Source organism: Mesoplodon bidens (assembly GCF_964165515.1).
Source record: "Mesoplodon bidens genome assembly, chromosome: 18".
NCBI classification, from domain to species: domain Eukaryota; kingdom Metazoa; phylum Chordata; class Mammalia; order Artiodactyla; family Ziphiidae; genus Mesoplodon; species Mesoplodon bidens.
The window spans coordinates 47,223,955-47,243,850 of NC_138175.1; the positions used below are offsets into that span (position 1 = coordinate 47,223,955).

General features: G+C 50.9%; 1 protein-coding gene across 4 annotated transcripts in view; it reads left to right on the plus strand.

The window, feature by feature from the left end:
* Positions 1-1,091: 1,091 nt before the first annotated feature.
* CATSPERG (cation channel sperm associated auxiliary subunit gamma) overlaps positions 1,092-19,896 on the plus strand; it is a 28,180-nt gene continuing 9,375 nt past the window's right edge. Inside the window, exons 1-15 of one of the 4 annotated variants that reach the window (XM_081215652.1) lie at positions 1,092-1,367; positions 1,455-1,508; positions 5,940-6,084; positions 6,436-6,562; positions 6,736-6,808; positions 7,789-7,944; positions 12,793-12,964; positions 14,181-14,318; positions 15,836-15,895; positions 16,127-16,246; positions 16,843-16,893; positions 16,993-17,122; positions 17,975-18,086; positions 19,081-19,239; positions 19,326-19,438. In XM_081215652.1, coding sequence (XP_081071778.1) covers positions 1,113-1,367; positions 1,455-1,508; positions 5,940-6,084; positions 6,436-6,562; positions 6,736-6,808; positions 7,789-7,944; positions 12,793-12,964; positions 14,181-14,318; positions 15,836-15,895; positions 16,127-16,246; positions 16,843-16,893; positions 16,993-17,122; positions 17,975-18,086; positions 19,081-19,239; positions 19,326-19,438 — 1,865 coding nt within the window. In that variant the 5' untranslated portion in view covers positions 1,092-1,112. Of the gene's footprint in view, positions 1,368-1,454; positions 1,509-5,939; positions 6,085-6,435; positions 6,563-6,735; positions 6,809-7,788; positions 7,945-12,792; positions 12,965-14,180; positions 14,319-15,835; positions 15,896-16,126; positions 16,247-16,842; positions 16,894-16,992; positions 17,123-17,974; positions 18,087-19,080; positions 19,240-19,325; positions 19,439-19,896 lie in introns of those variants that run through there. The other 3 variants (XM_081215649.1, XM_081215651.1, XM_081215650.1) reach the window with 3 other exon arrangements.

Consider the following 19,896-nt stretch of genomic DNA (forward strand, 5'->3'; position numbering starts at 1 on the left):
GAGAGGCTAAAAGAAGAAGCGGGGCGATGAGTAGGGGCGGGGCTCGAAGAGGCGGAGCGTAGAGCCGGGCTGTCCAGGGAATGGAAAGGGGTGGTGAAAAGGGAGGGGGTGAAAAGGTGTCGGGGTGCAGGGGGAAGGTAAGGATCAAGAAAGTGCTGACGGACAAGGTAGCGCCGACAAGGAACGAGGAGAAGTTGCAGGACGAGGAGAGGGTGCGGAGCGAGGGGAAGGCCAGTGGCGAGAATTCCCAAGGCAAAGAAAGCATCTCTAAAGGGAAGGGGCGGGGCCATAGGAGGGGGCGGGGCAAGGAGCTGTCTTGGGAAGAACAGCTCCCCCAGGATGAGGGGGAAGGGTGGGCCTATAAGGGGCGGGACGAGGAGCAGAAGCCGAGCCAGGAGCAAGCTCCAGGCGAGAAACAGGAGCGGGGACAGGGGAAGCGCGGGGCGTGGGGAAGGGGCGGGGCGTGGGGAAGGTCCGGAAACAGGATCCGGAGAGGGGCGGGTCTAGAGGCAGGACCCGGTACCTGGGCAGGGCCCGAGCACGGACAATGGGGCGGTGCGAAGAGAAGTGGGGGGCGGGGCAAGAAGTGGGGGCGGAGTCACGTGCAGGTGCGCGACCAGAAGAACCGGGGAAAATCGGTGGGGCGCAGCTAAATCGAGAAACAGAAACCGAGACCGAGTGAAGAGTAGCGGTGGGAGGCAGAGCAGGGGCAAGAGGAAAGAAGTGTGGGGCAAGGTTAAGAGGAGAGACCAGGAGGTCGCGCGAAACCAGGAGTAGGGGCGTGGCCAGGAGCAACAGGAGGGGCGAGACCTGGAGTAGTAGCAGAGGCGGGGTCCAGAAGTGTAGTAGATGCTGGGCCTGGGGCAGGACCGAGTTCGGGAGCAGAGGCGGAGCCAGGAACAAAAACAAGGGTGGAGTCTGGACCAAGAGCAGGAGTGGAGCCAGGAGCAAAAGTAGGAGTGGAGCGTCTAAGCAGAGGCGGGGCCAGGAGCAGCGACTGGACGAAGCACCGGAGTGAGGCGGGATCTCAAAAGGTGCCTACCAATAACAGTCTTGCAGGCTGGTGACCTCCGCATTCTCCAGGTTGAAGCCACGTTATCCACTGCCCCGAGATGTCCCCTGCTGGCCCTGCGTGGCCGAGGCTCCGAGTCCTGCAGGCTCTGTGGGCACTGCTGGTGGTGCTGTTGGCACCGTGGAGGTTGTGGGCGATAAAGAATACCCAGGAGTGCACCTGGCAAGTTGTCCTGAACAACTTTGAGACAGTAGGCAAGAAGGACGCGAGCGATCGTTTCGTCGATCAAGAGCCCTTGTATACAGTGGACAAAGTGTTCAGCCTGCTAGTGGACGCGCCCATCGACCCGGACGAGGTGAGGGGACTGGTGTCAGGCAAACGGGAGAGGTCCTGGACCTGCACCCCACTGGGCTCTGGACATTTGCCCACCCTCTCCTTGCAGACATACCTGGGCTTTCCTTACTACCTGAAGATCAACTACTCCTGCAAGGGAGAGGTGAGTGGGTGCAGAGGGGGTGGGCTCATTCTGTTGGGGCCTTGGTTTCTCCATATCTAACATTTGAATAGCGGTGGCACCACCAGACCCTAGGGACCTTAAAGATTCAAGAAGATTCCCAGTAACCCACGAGGCACATAGTTGGTGCTCAAGTAAGCTTTCTATTTCCATTTTTTAAAATTAACGTATAGGGTCTTCCCTGGCGCTCCAGTGGTTAAGACTCCGCGCTTCCACTGCAGGGGACACGGGTTCCATCCCTGGTTGGGGAACTAAGATCTCGCATGCCCCACATCGCGGCCAAACAGAACAAAATAACAACAACAAAACACTTTCCTCAATAAAGTGAAGAAAATATTTTTCAAAAATTGAGATACAGGGCTTCCCTGGTGGCGCAGTGGTTGAGAGTCCGCCTGCCAATGCAGGGGACATGGGTTCGTGCCCCGGTCCGGGAAAATCCCACATGCCGCGGAGCGGCTAGGCCCGTGAGCCATGGCCGCGGAGCCTGTGCTCTGCAACGGGAGAGGCCACAACAGTGAGAGGCCCGTGCACTGAAAAAAAAAAAAAAAAAAGAGATATAATTCACATACCATAAATTCACTATTTTAAAATATACAGTTCGGGAATTCCTTGGCGGTTCAGTGGTTAGGACTCCGAGCGTCCACTGCAGGGGACATGGGTTCGATCCCTGGTCGGGGAAATAAGATCCTGCAAGCTGTGGGATACAGTTCAATGGTTTTTTGTATATTTACAAAGTTGTGCAACCATCACCACTATCTTGTTCCAGCACATTTTTATCACCTCAAGAGGAAACCCTGTACCCCCATCCCTCCAGCCCCTGGAGACAACTAATCTACTTTTTGCCCCTATGAATTTGCTTATTCTGGACATTTCATATAAAGAATGGAATCAGGGGCTTCCCTGGTGGCGCAGTGAGAGTCTGCCTGCCGATGCAGGGGACACGGGTTCGTGCCCCAGTCCGGGAAGATCCCACATGCCGTGGAGCGGCTGGGCCCGTGAGCCATGGCCGCTGAGCCTGTGCGTCCGGAGCCTGTGCTCTGCAACGGGAGAGGCCACAACAGTGAGAGGCCCGTGTACCGCAAAAAAAAAAAAAAAAAAAAAAAGAATGGAATCATACAATATGTGGCCTTTTGTATCTGACTTCTTCTCAAGGCTTATCCATGTTGTAGCATGCATTAGTATTTCCTTTTTATGGCTGAGTAATAATATTCAGTTGTATGGATGTGCTACATTTTGCTTATCCATTCATTAATTGATGGACATTTGGGTTATTTCCACTTTTGAGGGGGAATATTATGAATAATGCTGCTATGAACATGTCTGTACAAGTTTTTGTGTAAACATCTGTTTTCAGTTCTCTTCACTATATACCTAGGAAAGGAATTGCTGGGTCATATGTTAACTCTGTTCCTCTTCTGAGGAACTGCCAGCCTGTTCTCCAAAGCAGCTACACATAATTTTATATTCCCATCAACAATGTATGAGGGGTCCAGTTTTTCTATATCCTCACTTGCTCTTGTTCATCTTTTTGATTATAGCCATCTAGTATGTGTGAAATGGTATCTCAGTGTGGTTTTGACTTGCATTTGCTCATAACTAATGATGTTGAACATCTTTTCATATGCTCGTTGGCCATTTATCTTCTTTGGAGAAACATCTATTCATCTCCTTTGCCCATTTAAAAACTGGGCTATTTGTCTTTCTACTGTTGCATTGTAAAATTTCTTTTTATATACTGGATACTAGTTCCTTATCAGATATATAATTTGTAAATATTTTTCACATTCCAAGTCTTTTCACTATCTTGATGATGTCCTTTAAAGCACAAAAGCTTTATGTTTATTAAGATATAATTCACATATCGTACAATAGCACCAAAGTTTTAAATTTTGATAAAGTCCAATTTAGCAGTTTTTTTCATTTGTTGCTGGTGCTTTTGGTGTTGTCTAAAAAGGCTTTACCTAACCAAAGTCACGAAAATTTACTTCCATGTTTTCTTCTAAGAGTTTTTTTGTTTGTTTGTTTTAGCTCTTACGTGTAGGCCTATGATCCATTTTGAGTTAGTTTTTGTATATGGTGTGAGGTAAGGGTCCAACTTTTACATGTGAATATCCAGTTATGCCAGTACCATTTGTTGAAAAGATTATTCTTTCCTCATTGAATTGTCTTGGCACCCTTGTCAAAAATCAATTGACCATAAATATAAGGGTTTATTTCTGGGTATAATTCTATTCCATTTCTCTATATGTCTATCCATATGCCAGTACGACACGGTCTTGATCACTGTAGTTTTGTATTAAGTTTTCAAATTGGGAAGTTTGAGTCCTCCAACTTTGTTCTTCTTTAAGACTGTTTTGGCTCAAGTAAGCTCTCTGAGAACAGTAGAATGTTGTGGTCTAGAACTGAAGTTCTGGAGGCTACAGACCTGGGTTTGAATCTGCCATTAACTAACATTACTTGGAGGAAGTATAGCATGATAGTGAATCCTTTGGGCTCTGGAGCCAGGCTGCCTGGCTTCAAATCCCAGCTCTGCTACATAATAGCTGTGTGATCTCAGGCAAGTTACTTAACTTCTCTGTACCAAAGTTTCCTCATCCTTAACAAGGGTACAATAATGATCATACCCACTTCATAAAATGCTTAAATAAGTGTGAAGCACTTAGCACAGTGCCTGGTTCATAGAAAGGGCTCAGTGAATGCTAGCAACAAGTTTCTAGAGTGTGACCCTGGGCAGAGAGTTTACTCCATGAGCCTTCTCTCCTTATCTGTGAAAGTGTGATAATAATTCCTTTATCTGTTCATGCAACACCTGCTCTGAGTCAGATCCTCTTTTTTTTTTTTTTTTCCACAATGGGGTGGGGAAGGCAGTACAATGATAAACAACGTGGCCAGGTTTTTCCTCTGGATGCAGCCCACCAGGGAAACAGACAATTGGCAAGTAAATACATAAAATAATTGATTACAGTAATCAGTGCAAAGATGAAAATAAAATGAGGTGATATGTCAGAAAGGAGGGTGTTAGCTGGGGTGGTTGGAGAAGGTCTCTGAAAAGCTTGAGCAGAGACTGGAATGATGAAAAGGGACACACATGCGGAGAACTGAGGAAAACATCTGGGCTGAGGGAACAGCCAGGACGGAAGCCAGTGTGTATGAGGAACCGACCAGAGGCCTGTGTGGCTGGAGGAGAGTGAGCGAGGGGGAGAATGGGAGGAGATAGTGAGGACCTGGCTTTCCCCCTGAGTGAGGTGGAGCCATGAGAAGGTTCTGAGCAGAGGAGGGATGTGATGGGACTCAGGTGTTCACAGGCTGAATGGGGGGCAGGGTAGGAGCAAGGAGACAGGGAGGGGGCTGATGCTCAGTCCGCGCAGGAGTTGAGGGTGGACAGCACCAGGGTGGTCATGGCCACTGTAGCCCTGATGGGGAGGAGGTCCCCGCCCACCAGCACCTGCTACCCTGTGATTGGAAACCCTGAGGCAGGGCTGGGGCCGGTGTAGGGGGCAGGATTGAAAGGACCCTGGCCTAGGCATTCCTCAGGATGAAGGCCTGTGCAAAAGGGGTCAGACCCGTTAAATCTTCCACCCGCATCTCACAGATGCCTCCACACCCCTGCCCACAGTGGCTTGAGCACAGCTGTCTCTAGGGGATGCCTCCAAGCCTTTGCTAGTGCTGTTCTAGGGACTTCCCTGGTGGTCCAGTGGGCCCTCCCAATGCAGGGGGCACGGGTTCAATCCCTGGTTGGGGAACTAAGATCCTGCATGCCGCACGGTGTGGCCAAAAAAAAAAAATAATAATTAACGCTGTTCTATACCCTAGAACACCTATCTTCTCCTTCCATCTCCTCTCTAAGCCCTGCCCTCCCTTCTTAGCCCAGCCAGGCTCCTGGCATCTCTGGGAGGTTGTCCCTGGCTGCCCCATCACCCTCTTCCCCAGTTCCTCTCTGTCTAACTGCCCCATCGCACCCACAGCCCCAGGCCCCAGCCCACAAACCTGGTGGCGATGGCAGAGACCCTAATTTCTCTGGGTAGGGGGTGGGGTAGAAGCCTCAAGAGTGGGACTTGAAATCCCTGAAGTGAGGGAAGAGGCTGCTAGTATTTTGGGTGCTTATCCCATGCTGTTTTTCCCCATGCATTCCCTACATCCAAATTCTGTCTGAGGACCTTGCTCTGGACTCGCCTCCTCCAGGAAGACCTCCTGACTCCCTCCACAGCCCAAAGCACTTCTGCCCATCTCCTAGCCTGGCCCATTCCCTGCCCCAGCCCCAAACCTAGACCATGTTCTCTGACCTTCCCTCAGTGGAGAGTCTGCTCTCCTGACCCAGCCCCAGGAAGAGGACAGGCTAGTAAAGGTAGGGTCAAGGCAGCGGGACCCACAGGCTATCTTAAGGACACACTTGTGGGGCCATCTCGCCCTCAGTCCTCTGAGGCCCTGGTCCGCAAAGGCCACCTGACGGGGCTGAAGCCGGTGGTGCTGGTCACCTTCCAGTCCCCAGTCAACTTCCATCGCTGGAAGATAGAGCAGCTGCAGATCCAGATGGAGGCAGCCCCCTTCCGCAGCAGAGGTGGGCCTGGAGGGCTCCTGGAGGGGTCACAGCATGGCAGGCATGTGGGGGCATTGCCAGGGACCTCAGCAGGGTTCATGACCTTGAGGGGAGGCTGGGACCATCAAAGGGGCCTATGACCTGGTGGGCGTGGGAGTTTGTTGGGGGCCTCACAGAGGTGTCTGACCTGGAGGAGGGCCCGGGGATGCCTCAGCAGGTTCCTTGGCCTAGATGGGACCACACAGAGGCCCAAGTGGGGTCCATGGCTGAGGGGAGGCGTGGGGAGTTGCAGGGGGAGCCCAGTGGTCTGTGACCTGGGGGGCTTGCTACTGGAAGGCCCCAGCAGCTTCAGTACTCCCTGCCTGCCAGGAGAGAGGTGTAATGCAGAGGAAGTGTGTCTCATGAGCTGGTACACACCCATGCCCATCAAGAACGGCAGCGTGGTCATGCGCGTGGACGTTAGCAGCAACGGCCTGGGGCCCTTCATTCCCAATAAAAGGTGCCCTTTCCCAAACCTGGGGCAGGGGGTAGTCTCTGGGAAGGGCTTCCTAATCCCCAGATTCCCAAAGAGGACGGGAGGAGCCCAAAGGGAGGGAACAGGACAGGGAGGTGGCAGTGAGCTGTGGCAGGAGCCAGAATCCTCACCCGTGCGTGCCCCACACCCACCTCCAGGTTTCAGGTGAATATCAACGGCTTCCTGGAGAGACAGCGAGACAACACACTCCAATTCACTGTGGGAAATGAGGTGAGGGGGCCCGGATGGTGGGAAGGGTAGAAGAGGGGGTTAAAGACAGTAGGCTGGAGCCCTGATTACTTCCCAAACGAGTGGCAGATTCCACTTACAGAGCATTTACTGTGTGCTGGCCCCCTGGCGCCGTGCCCTGCTAAATGCACGATCACATTAGGTCTTGACAGTGACCTGTGAGGGAAGGTACTCTCACATACCCATTTTAAAGAGGAGAAAACTGAGGCCCCAAAAGGGTGGAGCCATTTGCCCACAGGCTCTCGGCATGTACACATGGAACGAGACTTGAAACTGTGTCTGCCTGACTCCTGCACCCATATTCTTAACCACAGTGCATTCATGCATTCATTCATTCAGCAGGCACTTCCTGAGCACACAGTGTGGCACCATGGGAACATAACAGTGAACACACAGACCCAAATCCCTGTCCTCTCTTAGAGCTGACAGTCTAGTGGGAGAGACAGACAGCAAACCACTACACATGAAATCAGGTAAATTCTGTAGCAGGTTAAAAGGTGGTTAGCGCTCTGGAGAGAATTCAGAGTGAGGGGAACTGGGTCTGTGCAGGAGGGGATGGCAATGTTTAATGGAATGCTCAAGAAAGACATAACTGATGGGAATTCCCCGGCAGTCCAGTGGTTAGGACTCTGTGCCTTCACTTCGGAGGGCCCAGGTTCGATCCCTGGTCGGGGAAATAAGATCCCACGAGACCCCACAAGCCGCACAGCGTGGCCAAAAAAAAAGGCGTAATTGAGAAGCTTGGCATTTGAGTAAAGGGAATCACGTGGCTACCAGGGGACACAGAGGGAACAGTCTGTGCAAAGGCTCTGAGGAGCGGGAGGCCCATGTGGCCGGGAGAGAGTGGGTGAGTGGGAGAGTGGTGGGGGATGAGATCAGAGAGGCGCTGGGGCAAATAGATGGAACCATGGGAGAGGGAAGGGAGGGGGGTGTTGAGCAGCCCTCCTGCCCCTGCCCCGCAGCTCTTCAATCTGATACCCCGGTACTTTGTGAATGTCCCGTCGAGGCCCCTGTGGTACACTGTGGACCAGACACCTGTGTTCATCCTGGGCGGCATCCCTGAGGAGAAGGCCATCCTGCTGACTGACACAAACTTCAAGGACTTCTTTCTCGTGGAGGTGAGTTGATGCAGGGCAGATGGTGGGCTGGGCCTCAGCTCCTAAAATGGTGGGGGGGGCCTGGGACCAGAGAAAGGTCCCCAAAGACCTACCACCGACGAGAGGCAAATAGCATGAATGAAAGACATAAGACTGCAACCAGACAGCCTGGGTTCAGGTCCTGGTTCTGCCACCTCCTGGCTGTGTGATGTTGGGCAATTCACTTTACCTGGGCCTCAGATTCCCCATCTGTAAAATGGGAACAATACTTATATTTACCTCACAGAATCATTGCGAGGATGGTATAAATTAATGTCAGCCGGACACAGAATGAGCACTATGTGAGTCAAAGCTATTATTACTTATAGGTCCACCATTTGTAATTCTGAAATCCAAAATCTTTGAAACGGCGTTTTCAGAAATTTCGGGCTGAAATGTATTTGTTGAGGAACTCCAACCTGAGCTAACAAAGGCTACTTTTTTTAGTCTCTATGCATTCCATTTAGTGTTAATATTCAGATGCTGCCCTACAGAAATATTAAGGAGTTTGATTATGGGGTGTTGCCCCAGATCCCACTGGAGTTTGGATGGTATATATGTGCCATCTTACCTTCTAAACTGGAAAATTCTGAATTTCTATATACATCTGGCCCCTAGGGTTTCAAGTTCAGCATTGTGAGCCTGTATTATTCCCAGAACAGGGAAGGAGTGTCTGAAGCAAGGTTCTTTTGGCGTGAATGACAAACACGTTTGAATTAATTGCAGCTGTAGGCAGAGCTCCAGACCAGTTTGGTTTAAGCAGAGAAATGGATTTAGTAGGTGTGCCTAACTGCAAAGCCCAGACACAGCTCAGCCTGCAGGCCTGGCTTGATTCAGGGCTCAAATGAGGACTCCAGCTTTCAGCTCCACTTCCTCTGGATTAACTCCATCCTCAGTGTGATTTATATCATCCCAACTCCCAGGCAGAGAGAAAGGGAGCATCTGTTTCCCAAATAACTTAAAAAAAAAAAAAAGAAAATCCTGAAATTTGTTTGCTTTGTCCTGATTGGCCCAGCTTGAGTCATGTGTCCCAAAAGAATGGAATGTGCCAGCTGGCTTAGCACAGGTCATGAGATCTATCCTAATGAGGAGGGCAGCCCAGACAAGAGGCAGAGAAAGGATGGTTCCCCCAGAGTGAAATCAGGCTAGCTTTGCCACAAGTTGGGGGGATAAGATGCTGGTTGTTAGTTGTGTCCAAGATAGCAATTGTGCACACGGCAACCCCAAAAGATTGCCTTAGGCTCCTCCCCTTAAGGTTGAAAGCCCCGCGCATGATTTCTGACAACCCCACGTGGATTAATGTTCTCTCAGATCCCTCTGGCTGTGAATTCCGGCTTCTACTGATCTCATTTCATTTACAGACAGTCTCCCTGTCCTGGGTCAGCTCTCTCGGTTGTGGCCCAAGTCTTTCCAGACCTTGCTCAGTTTTCACGCTCCTGACCCAGACACACCCACAGGAAATATATGGCCGATGTGGATTCTGCTGAAGAGATTTGGAGGACAGAGAAGGGGGTTTACGTCATGAGAATGAAAAGTGCAGTTTGAACTTCAGTCATCCTTGTTCTTTTTTTTTAATTTATCAAGATGAAACTCATAAAATTCACCACTTTTTTTTTTTGAGATTTTTTTTGATGTGGACCATTTTTTAAAACTCTCTATTGAATTTGTTACAACGCTGCCTCTGTTCCATGCCCTGGCCCTTTGGCCTCGAGGCACGTGGGATCCCAGCTCCCCGACCAGGGATCGAACCCACACCCCCTGCACTGGAAGGCGAAGTCCCAACCACTGGACCGCCAAGGAAGTCCCTAAAATTCACCACTTTAAAGTGAACAATTTAGTACCATTGAGTACATTGGTACTGTGCAACCACCAACTCTTGTTTCCAAAAAGTTTCCATCACTCCAAAATCGAAGCCTACTTATTCTCATTCTTTAATCATAGGGATTTTCCCCATATTGTTGTCTCCTCTCTGTTTTCCTTCCTCTTGTTTCACCTCACCATTCCCTTCTAGACTGCCCCTAGGGTCTCATAGGAATCCTCCCCCTACGCGGCTCTCTTTGGCCCTGAGTTGGTCAGGTTTAGATACTGTAACAGGAGTTCCCTGGTAGCCTAGTGGTTTGGATTCTGGGCTTTCAGTGCCATGGCCTGGGTTCAATCCCTGGTCAGGGAACATCCAGCAAGCTGTGTGGCCAAAAAAAACCAAAAACCAAAAAACCCTGTAACAAAGAGACTCCTGAGAGAGAATAGCTTAAATAGTCGCTGTTGCTCATTCCCTGAACAGTTCAGAAGTGAGAAACCCCAGTCCCTTCTATTTTCGTGCTTCACCATCCTCTAGGCCCCAGGTGTTGATCTCATCAGTGTGATCAGAGCTGGGTCATGCCTATGTCCATATTCCAGCCAATTGGGAAGGAGAAGGATCAGAAATGAAGGGCAAGCTATTTTCTCTTAAGCAAGTTTCACTTCCACTCACATTCCATTACTGAGGAATTAGTTCTTGGCTACATCCAACTGCAAAGGAGGCTGGGAAGTATAATTTCTGTCTGGGTGGCACATGCCCTGCTAAAAGTCAATTACCAAAGAATATGGGAGAAAGGGATTTGGGAGCCCAACTAGCCACCTGCCAAAAATGGAAGAGGAAATTTGTAAGTTTGTGTAACCAAAAAATTCAGGACTTCAGGTCCAGCTTGACCCAGGATTTCAAACAATGTCACCAAGACTGAGTTGCTCTCTCTCCATCTCTCGGACCTGGTTCCTCTGTATTGACTTTATGCTCAAACATCTCTGTACTTGGAATTGCAAAGGCTGCATCTCAGGCCCACGTCCAGTGGGAAAGATCTTTCCCATTACCCTCTAACCCCCAAATCCCAAGTTTCCTTCCACTTGGTATGGCTCACCATTTGCTCACCTTGACTTAATCACTGTGGCCAGAGACACCCACCATGCTGCTTTTTGAGTTAAATGAGTCAGAACTCTCAAGCTCTGCTCAAATAAGAAATCCAGCTGACTCACAGCTTTCCTTTTTCTCACGTATGTGGGAGAAGGGAGATGTGATGATCCTCTTCTGGTTTAACAAAGAAAATTTCCAAGTATTTCTTCCAGAAAACAGAGGCAGCACTTTAAATATTAACAGGGCAATAGATTAAGTATGACAACCAATCAAAATGACACATTGAGAGGGTACAGGTTAGTTTCACCAGGCACAGCAACAATGTCTGTAGTCTGTAGAAATCTCTTATGTGCTGAATAGGGTAGGGAAGTGAGAATGTACATGTTACCCTTAACTTGATGAAATTTCCCTCAGCAGCAGAACTTAGAGTGTTACTCTGATATATGCTTTTTATTGGAAAAGTTAGTGAAAAATTCCACTTTTTAGTGGAAAACTTCAGTCAAACACAAAAGTAGAGAATTGTATAATGAACCCAGCTTCAATAATTAACATTTTGCCTTTTTTTTTAATCCCACTATTTTTTTTTTCCTGGAATGTTTTAAAGAAATTTCCAGCCATCATACCATTGACCTGTAAATTCTGGAAATAACTGAGGAAGTATCTCTAACACATGAGAACTTTTAAGAAATAAAACCACAATGCCATTATAATGCCCAGCAAAATTAACAGTAACCCCTTAATAGCATCTAACCCGGTCATAGTCAATTTTCCCCAATGATCTAAAAATGTGTTTTACAGTTGGTTTGTTTGAATCAAGACCCACACATTGCATTTGGTTGTTACGTCTCTTAATACCTTACATTTTTTTCAGGCAATTTAAGAAACCAGGCCTTTTGTCCCATAGAATTTGGCTGTTTGCTTCTTCACAGAATCGATTAAAACTTGTTCCTCTGACCCTATGTATTAGTCTGCTCAGGCTGCCATAATAAAATACCATAGACTGGGTGGCTTAAACAACAGAAATTTATATTCTCATAGTTCTGGAGGCTAGAAGTCCAAGATCAAGGTGTCAGCAGGGTTGGTTTCTCTCCTGGGTTTGCAGAAAGTACCTTCTCACTGTGTCCTCACATGGCCTTTTCTCTGTGGGCATGAGTGGAGAGAGAGAGAGATCTCTGGTGTCTCTCTTTTTATAAGGACACCAGTCCAATAGGATTAGGGCCCCACCCTTATGACCTTGTTGAACCTTAATTATCTCCTTAAAGGCCCAAATACAGTCATGATGGAGGCTAGGGCTTCAACATATAAATTCTGTCCATAACACCCTATATTGCCTATAAACTGGTAATGAGCTCTAGAAGCTTGGTTAAACTTAGACTCAAAAAAAAAAAAAAAACCCAGGGAATTCCCTGGCGGTCCAGTGGTTAGGACTCCACGCTTCCACTGCAGGGAGCCCAGTTCAATCCTGGGTAGACTCAATCTTTTAGGCCCTTCATTGGTGGTGCTTTCCCACTGTTAGTGATATTGCCAGTGCTAGTGATTGGTCATAAGTTCAGATGGTGTCAGCCTGACAGCCAATTGTGTTCAAGATAGAATAGGATTATTAGAAGTGTGCCTTGGGCCAAGCTTGGAATCTTTTGGATCCACATGAGTACAGCCCTGAATGTGGCCCGGGGAACTGGGACTGCTGAGCACCGTTGAGTATGCTGTGTACTGCCCAACTCTAGGGAGCACAGAAAGCCCCAACTGGCTCTGGCCTGGGTCACCTGCTTGCAGGGGAAGTTTGGCCACCAGGATGCTGCTGCAGCGTGAGCAGGGAGGGGACCCTGGGGGCAGCCGCATGTGTTCATTCCAAGCAGTTGTCAGAGCTGGTGCCTCGAGGCAAGGGAGGACACAGGGGCTGAGACCAAGGCCATCCGCTTACCACTGGCCCTACTCCCTTGCAGTTGAGCATTGACAGTTGCTGGGTTGGCTCCTTCTACTGCCCCCAGGCCAGCTTCACTGCTACCATCTACGATGCCATCGCCACCGAGAGCACCCTCTTCATTCGTCAGAACCAGCTCGTCTACTATTTCACGGGCACCTATACCACACTCCACGAAAGCAACCGTGGCAGCGGTGAGGGGGCCCTGGCCGGGTCACATACCCGGGTGTCCTTGGCATCTTAGGCAAGGGGACTTGCCTGTTGGAGCCCCAAGGAGGGCGCCTCAGTGAATCCATCACTGGAGGCGCCTGGGAGTGGAATTGCCGTGAGTGGGGAGGGGGATGTTGGAGGGACTTCCCAAGCTCCTGGAGCATCGCTGCCACCCTGCAGGGGCCTCCTCCTACCCTCTGTATGCTGGGGTGAGGCTTTCATCCAGACCTTCCCAGGAGTTGTGAACCGACTAAGGGCAGAGAGAGGTGTGAGAGTGAAAGGAGGGAGCAGAGAGCAAGACACACAGGTGCACGCGGACTCACACACAGACGTGCAGAGAGAGAAAGACAAACCGGAGAGAGATGCATACCAAGCGAGAAATGTGTGGGGTTGGGGAGTGGTGGGGAGTCAGAAAGAAAGACATACAAAGAGAGAAACAGAGATGGGCCGTTGGAGAGGCAATGCCATGAGGGAGATTGATCAGAGAGGAAAAAGAGAGACTTTTGATTCAGCCTCATCTGTTAAAGGATACCAAAGCCCTAGTTCTCACCTTCCGCCCCCGCCCTATCTAAATGAAAGATGTCAACTTATAGAGTCACAGAAACTTGTACTGTAACCCATATTTCATTAGTTAGTGAGTGTTCCCAACAGCTTTATTTTTCTCCCTTTCTTTCTTAGGGCACTTTGACAGTGGGAAGGACCAAGTTAAAGACGGGTGTTTATTGGCTTAGATAGCTGGAAAACTCAGGAGCATGTTGTTTTCAGGCACAGTTGGATCTAGGGGCTCACTGCAGCTGTTAGGCCCATCTTTGTGGTACTGCCCCACTCCATCCAGCAACTGCAGGCTTTTATGCCGGGGGTGGAGGTTGGGGGCAGGAAAGAATATCTCTTTGTTAGTGGTTGCAAGCTGAGAACTGTCTCTGATTTGCCCAGCTTGGTCACATGCCCAGCTCAGAATCCATCCTCTGGCCAGGGGAATAGAAGAGTGGGGTCAGCCCAATCTGAAACTTGTGGACAGAGTGTGAGCGGGGGTGGGGGGATTTTCTCAAAGGCAGCTGGGGCCCTATACCAAGGGCCCCTCAGATGCCACACTGAACAGTCACTCCAGCGGGAGAAGACAGATAACAGGCTCATTAAGGCCTGGGAAATGTGGATGGAGGCCCAGGTCCCAGGCTCAAATGTCTATGCTGGCCCCCACAGAGAGATGGATCCGTGTCCTGGCTAATGAGTGCATCAAGAAGTTGTGCCCTGTGCATTTCCATAGCAATGGCTCCGAGTATGTCATGGCCCTCACCACGGGCAAGCACGAAGGTTACGTCCACTTTGGGACCATCACAGGTAAGTTTGGTACCTGGTACCTCCGTACCCTCTCACTTCTAAGAATTCTGAGCCCAGGCCCTCACCCCTCACCATATTCCTTCAGGAGGGGTCCCAGGCTGGAGGTTCTCCCTGTGAATCGATATGGGTTTACGCCTTTGTAGGGGCAGGGCTTGGGGTGTGTTATGTATCTTTCACAATGTGTTTGGTTTCAAAGGGTAGAAGCCCAATTCAAAAATCACTTAATCAGGGACTTCCCTGGCAGTCCAGTGGTTAAGACTCCGGGCTTCCACTGCAGGGGGTGCAGGTTCAATCCCTGGTTGGGGAAATAAGAGCCTCACATACTGCACGGTATGGCCAAAATTTTTTTTTTAAATCGTCTAAGCATAAAAAATTTGTAGACATATAAAAGAAAAGACCAGGAACCAACGTCAGACATAGCTGGATCCAGGGGCTTACAGGGTATATCCTCAGGACTCTATCTCTTGGCAAGGTAGTATAGCATAGGGATTATAGCACGGGTTCTGCAGAGAGACTGCTCTAACACACCCAACTCAAGTCACCGGCGGCTTTGGATAGGTGACTTAACCTCTCTTTTTGGTCTCATATCCTCATTTGCAAAATGGGGCTGATAGTACTAACTAGTACCTGCCTCATCGTGTTGATATAAAGATTAAATAAGTTGACATATATAAGGGTCTTAGGAGAGTGCTAGGGACATAGTACTATTCAAGGGTTTATCATTGTTAGCCCTGTGATTTGGCTTCATTTTCAGGTAGATACTCCCCTCACAAGGGTTAGAGATGGCCTCCAGGAACTTGGGGCTCACATCTCCCACCAGTCTGAGTCACCCCGAGAGAGTGAGAGTGGACTCTTGCCCACTGGCTCTAGCACAAATGCCAGGGTGCACTCTGATCGGCCCATTCTGGGTCACATGCTCAGACCTGAGCTAATTACTGTGACCAGAGACAGACATATTCTCTTTTTTTAAAACTTTTTCAAAGAATTTATTTATTTATTTGTTTGTTTATTTATTTATTCTTGGTTGTGTTGGGTCTTCATTCCTGCGTGCGGGTTTTCTCTAGTTGCAACGAGTGGGAGCTACTCTTCGTTGCAGTGTGTGGGCCTCTCATTGCAGTGGTTTCTCTTGTTGTGGAGCACGGGCTCTAGGCACGCGGGCTTCAGCAGTTGTGGCACTCGGGCTCAGTAGTTGTGGCTCGTGGGCTCTAGAGCGCAGGCTCAGTAGTTGTGGCGCATGGGCTTAGTTGCTCGGTGGCATGTGGGATCTTCCCTGACCAGGGCTCGAACCCGTGTCCCCTGCATTGGCAGGTGGATTCTTAACCACTGCGCCACCAGGGAAGTCCAGGCAGACATATTCTGATAGGCCAGTTGTGAATGACTGAAAGGCCAGTTGGGTGAGAGCTGCCCCAGGGAATCCTGGGACTAAGAAGGAGGCACAGGCATAATTGGAGAGCCAGTGTGGTGGGGTGCCAGACGGGCTGGGAAGGCCCTGAGCTTTGACCTGCCCTGTTCTGCAGATGGCCGCGTGTCCTTCGAGTTGCTGCCCAGGCAGCGGTCCGTGTGCAATGGGATACTAGGTACCCAGCTCCCAGATGGATCTGCAGTGGGCAGGGGGTGGGGTGGGTTTGGGGGGGTTGAGGGGGAATCGAAGGTGTGGGAGAGCAGGGAAGGGTGGGAGAGGTCATAGGACAGGATGGGCAATTTCTTGGGGATGGGTGGAGAGTCACTGGGATAGATGTGGCAGTCACAGAGACCATGGAGAAGGACAGGATCTGGGGGCTGCTCTGGACTTCTGTCTTCCCTGCCAGTTGTCAACTGCTCCATAACCTGGGCCGTATTCATTGCTGGTGACTACAGTCTACTGCTGCTGGTGGAGATCGAAGACCCCTCCACCAGGAAGTACTTCCAGGTGGTCAGCTATGACCTGGGTAAATGGGGCGCCACGGCGGGGGCGGGGCTGAGCGGGAAAGGGCAGGAGCTCAGAGTGTGAACTGCGGGCCCATCCTTTGGGATCTGTGCCCAGCAGACAGCTGGAAGGAAATGTTGCTCGTGCCACTGCTAGGTAAGGGGCAGTGGTGGAGAACAGGCCGTCTGGGCTGAAGAACCTGAGAGGAAGTCAATGAGACTAGAACAGAGGGGAAAGGGGAGGAGGGAGATTGGAGATGTGGGCAGACGCCAGACCTGGAAGGGCCTTGCGGCTCACAGTGAGGAGATTTGATTTGATTTGATTTGATGAAGTGAGAATAGGGCTGCCGTGTACAGCTGTGCCTGGGAGGCTGTGCCTGGCACTCCCCAGCCAAGGAGTCAGAGGAGGGAGGCAAGTCCTCTGCCCTAACAGGACTGTATCCTCTCAGAGGAAGTGTCTTTTTATAATTCACATAAAGAAATTCTAAAGATTAATGGGCCCAAATGGGAAGCTGTTGGAGGGTTTGGGGAGGGGTTGGGGAGCTGGGGACCTGCTCAGTTTCAGGTCTTGAAAGCTCAGGGCCTCAGGAGATTTGTGCTGTGTTTTCCCCACCTGTAGTCAGTGATCACCTGGTTGTCCTTTACACCATCCCGGAATTCATCCCTGACGGTAGGAAGGGAGGGCAGAGGGGGCTGAAAAAGTGGGGGGGAGGCTAGGAGGGGCCCACGTGACCCCATCTTACTGCTGTGTCCACTCTGCCTCTGCCAGCTCGAGGCCTGGAGTTCCTGATGATCCTAGGGACAGAGTCTTACACCAACTTCCCGATGGTACCCAAGGGCATGTCCTACAACCCGTATAACAACCTGCTGTTCATCTGGGGCAACTTCCTCCTGCAGAGGTATGGGGCCGGGTACAGTCTGGCCTCCCCAACCCCACTAGGGTGGGGGTCCTTTCTGAAGTCACCAAATTTTCAGAGTATGCCCAAGTCCAGAAGTTACCAGGACTGTGATGGGGGGAAAATGGGCTGGGGTGGGCAGAGATGGGATGGGGGAAGCTGATATTTTAAAGCTGGGAGCCCTTTCTTCTTTTTTTTTTTCAAATTTTATTTATTTATTTATTTTGGGCTGTGTTGGGTCTTCATTTCTGTGCGTGGGCTTTCTCTAGTTGCGGCGAGCAGGGGCCACTCTTCATCGCGGTGCGCGGGCCTCTCGCTGTCGCGGCCTCTCCCGTTGTGGAGCACAAGCTCCAGACGCGCAGGCTCAGTAGTTGTGGCTCACAGGCCCAGTTGCTCCGCGGCATGTGGGATCTTCCCAGACCAGGGCTCGAACCCATGTCCCCTGCATTGGCAGGCGGACTCTCAGCCACTGCACCACCAGGGAAGCCCTGGGAGCCCTTTCTTAAATGAAACCTGATATGAGGACCTAACCTATGTGAGCAATAGAAGGGCATTGTCTAGGGAAAGGTAAGGATGCTTTTCACCCCTCAGGAATCCAGGGGTCCCAGAGCCAACTCTATGGGCTGTTGGCAAACTGCCAGTTTGGTTGAACCTTCCCGTTTACTGATGGACAGGCCAGCCAGAGAGTTTGGAGTGGGGGGCAGAAACTAGTGTCCCAGGCCTCCTTTGCGTGTTCTCACAAGGCTGGTGGAGAACTGAGTAAATGGTTCCTGCATCGTGTCAGGCCTAGCTGGGGAAGCAGGTATTCCCCAGGGCCTTGCCTGGTGCCCCTACCTCCCATCTCTGCCCCTACAGCTATAACAGTGAAAACTTCATCTACCTGGCGTACTTCCCCAAGGAGCTGTCCATCAAGTACCTGGTCAACTCGTTCTATGGGGACATGGCTATTGTCACAGAGACTGAAGAGGTGGGCTGCCCTGCCCCTCTCCCCACTTCCTTTCTGCCCACCCCCAAATCCCAAGGGTTTCCCTTCTCCCCCTGTCAGGGTAAAGGGCCCCAGGAGAGGGAACGTCCTCAGGGACCCAGGGGAAGGGCAACGAAAGCTCCATTTATAGCTGAGAACCCTCAAACTCAAAAAGGATAAGTACCTTTCCAAAGTCACTCAGCAGAGTGAAAAACCTGTGCTCAGAGTCATGATGTGATTTCCAGAGAGGGTCCTCTTTCATTCCATCGTGCAGTTCAGTTCATAAATATTGAGGACTTACTGTATGCCTGATCCAGTGCTGGAGACACAGTGGCCAATGAATCAGTCCTGGGCCCTGCCCTCACAGGGTCCCAGTCCAGTTGGGAAGATGGACTCATTCCCAGACTGTGACGCTTCAGAGTAGCCAGGGCTGCAATGTGGAAAACAGCATCTATGGAAGTTCAGACCCGGTCTGGGGCGGGGGTGTGTCAGCGAGGGCTTCACAGAGGAGGCCATATGGAGCGGGGACATGCTGGAGGCTGGAGGGGATCCTCCAGGTTGAAGCTAAGGAGGAGGTGAGATCTAGAGCAAAATGTGTTGGGGGATGAGACGGTGGGCAATAGTGCAGAGATGGGAAACTGAGGCCAAGGGGATGGTGAGACCATGGAGGGTGCAAAGAGTGAGAAGGAAAAACAAGGGCTCATTCCTCAGATCCCAGGCCTCCAGGGAGTATATATATATTAGGAATGGTTACATTGCAAGTAATAGAAACTCAAGCAGACTAAAACACTGAAGAAATTTATCATGGCGAGTGAGGGCTGTAAGCAGAGGTGTTTGGGTGTGGGAAGTAGAGAAATGGCTTACCCGATCCCAGCTGGAGGTGAGCTCCCAAGCTTCACCCCTCAGGGAATGAGGCCCTCACACTCAGCAGAGCGAGAGGTGAGGGTCTCAGGGCCCATGGCCCTCACACACACACACCTGGCTGTCTCACCCCCAGATCTGGTACCTCCTGGAGGGTAGCTACCAGGTGTACAAGCTGTTCCCGTCCAAGGGCTGGGAGGTGCACGTCAGCCTACAGGTGATGCAGCAGTCCTCTCTCTACGCCCCCAATGAGACCATGGTCACCCTCTTCTACGAAGACAACAGACTGTACCAGGTGCTAAGCGGGGGGCTATGGGGGAGACATGGGGAAACTGCAGGGTGGCTGACACCCGCTCATGTGGCCCTGCCTTCTCGCTGCAGCTGGTGTACCTTATAGACAACCAGCAGGGCAGGCTCGTAAAGAGGCTTGTGCCTGTGGAGCAGCTTCTGATGTATCAGCAGATCAGCAACAACTACCTCTTGCAGCGGCAAGGGTGAGAAGATGCTGGACCACAGCAGCAGTCAGAGCCTTAGGCGCTGCCTGTGGGAAGCTCCCATTTGGGGTGGGGGGTGGGGGGTGGTGGAGACCAAGCCATCCCCAGTGACAACCACTGGGCTCAAAGGAGGGGTCTGACCCAGCCTGGGGACAGGGTGCATCAGGGAGAGCTTCAAGGAGGAAGAGGTGCATAAGCTGTGACCTGAAGGGTGAGGAAGGATTGACCAGGTGATAGCGTGGAGCAGGGTGTTCCAGACAGGGGGAACCACATGTGCCAAGGCCCCGGGGAAGAAAGGAGATTGGCTGATCAAAGAACTGAGAGAGAGTGCCGTGCTGCTAGAGTGCAGTGGTGGCGGGGTGGACAAGGTGAGCCTGGTGGTCACAGGGAGGAACTTGGACTTCATCTTGAGGGGCCTGGGGAACCACGATGGGACTAAGGGGAGGGGCTCCATGGTC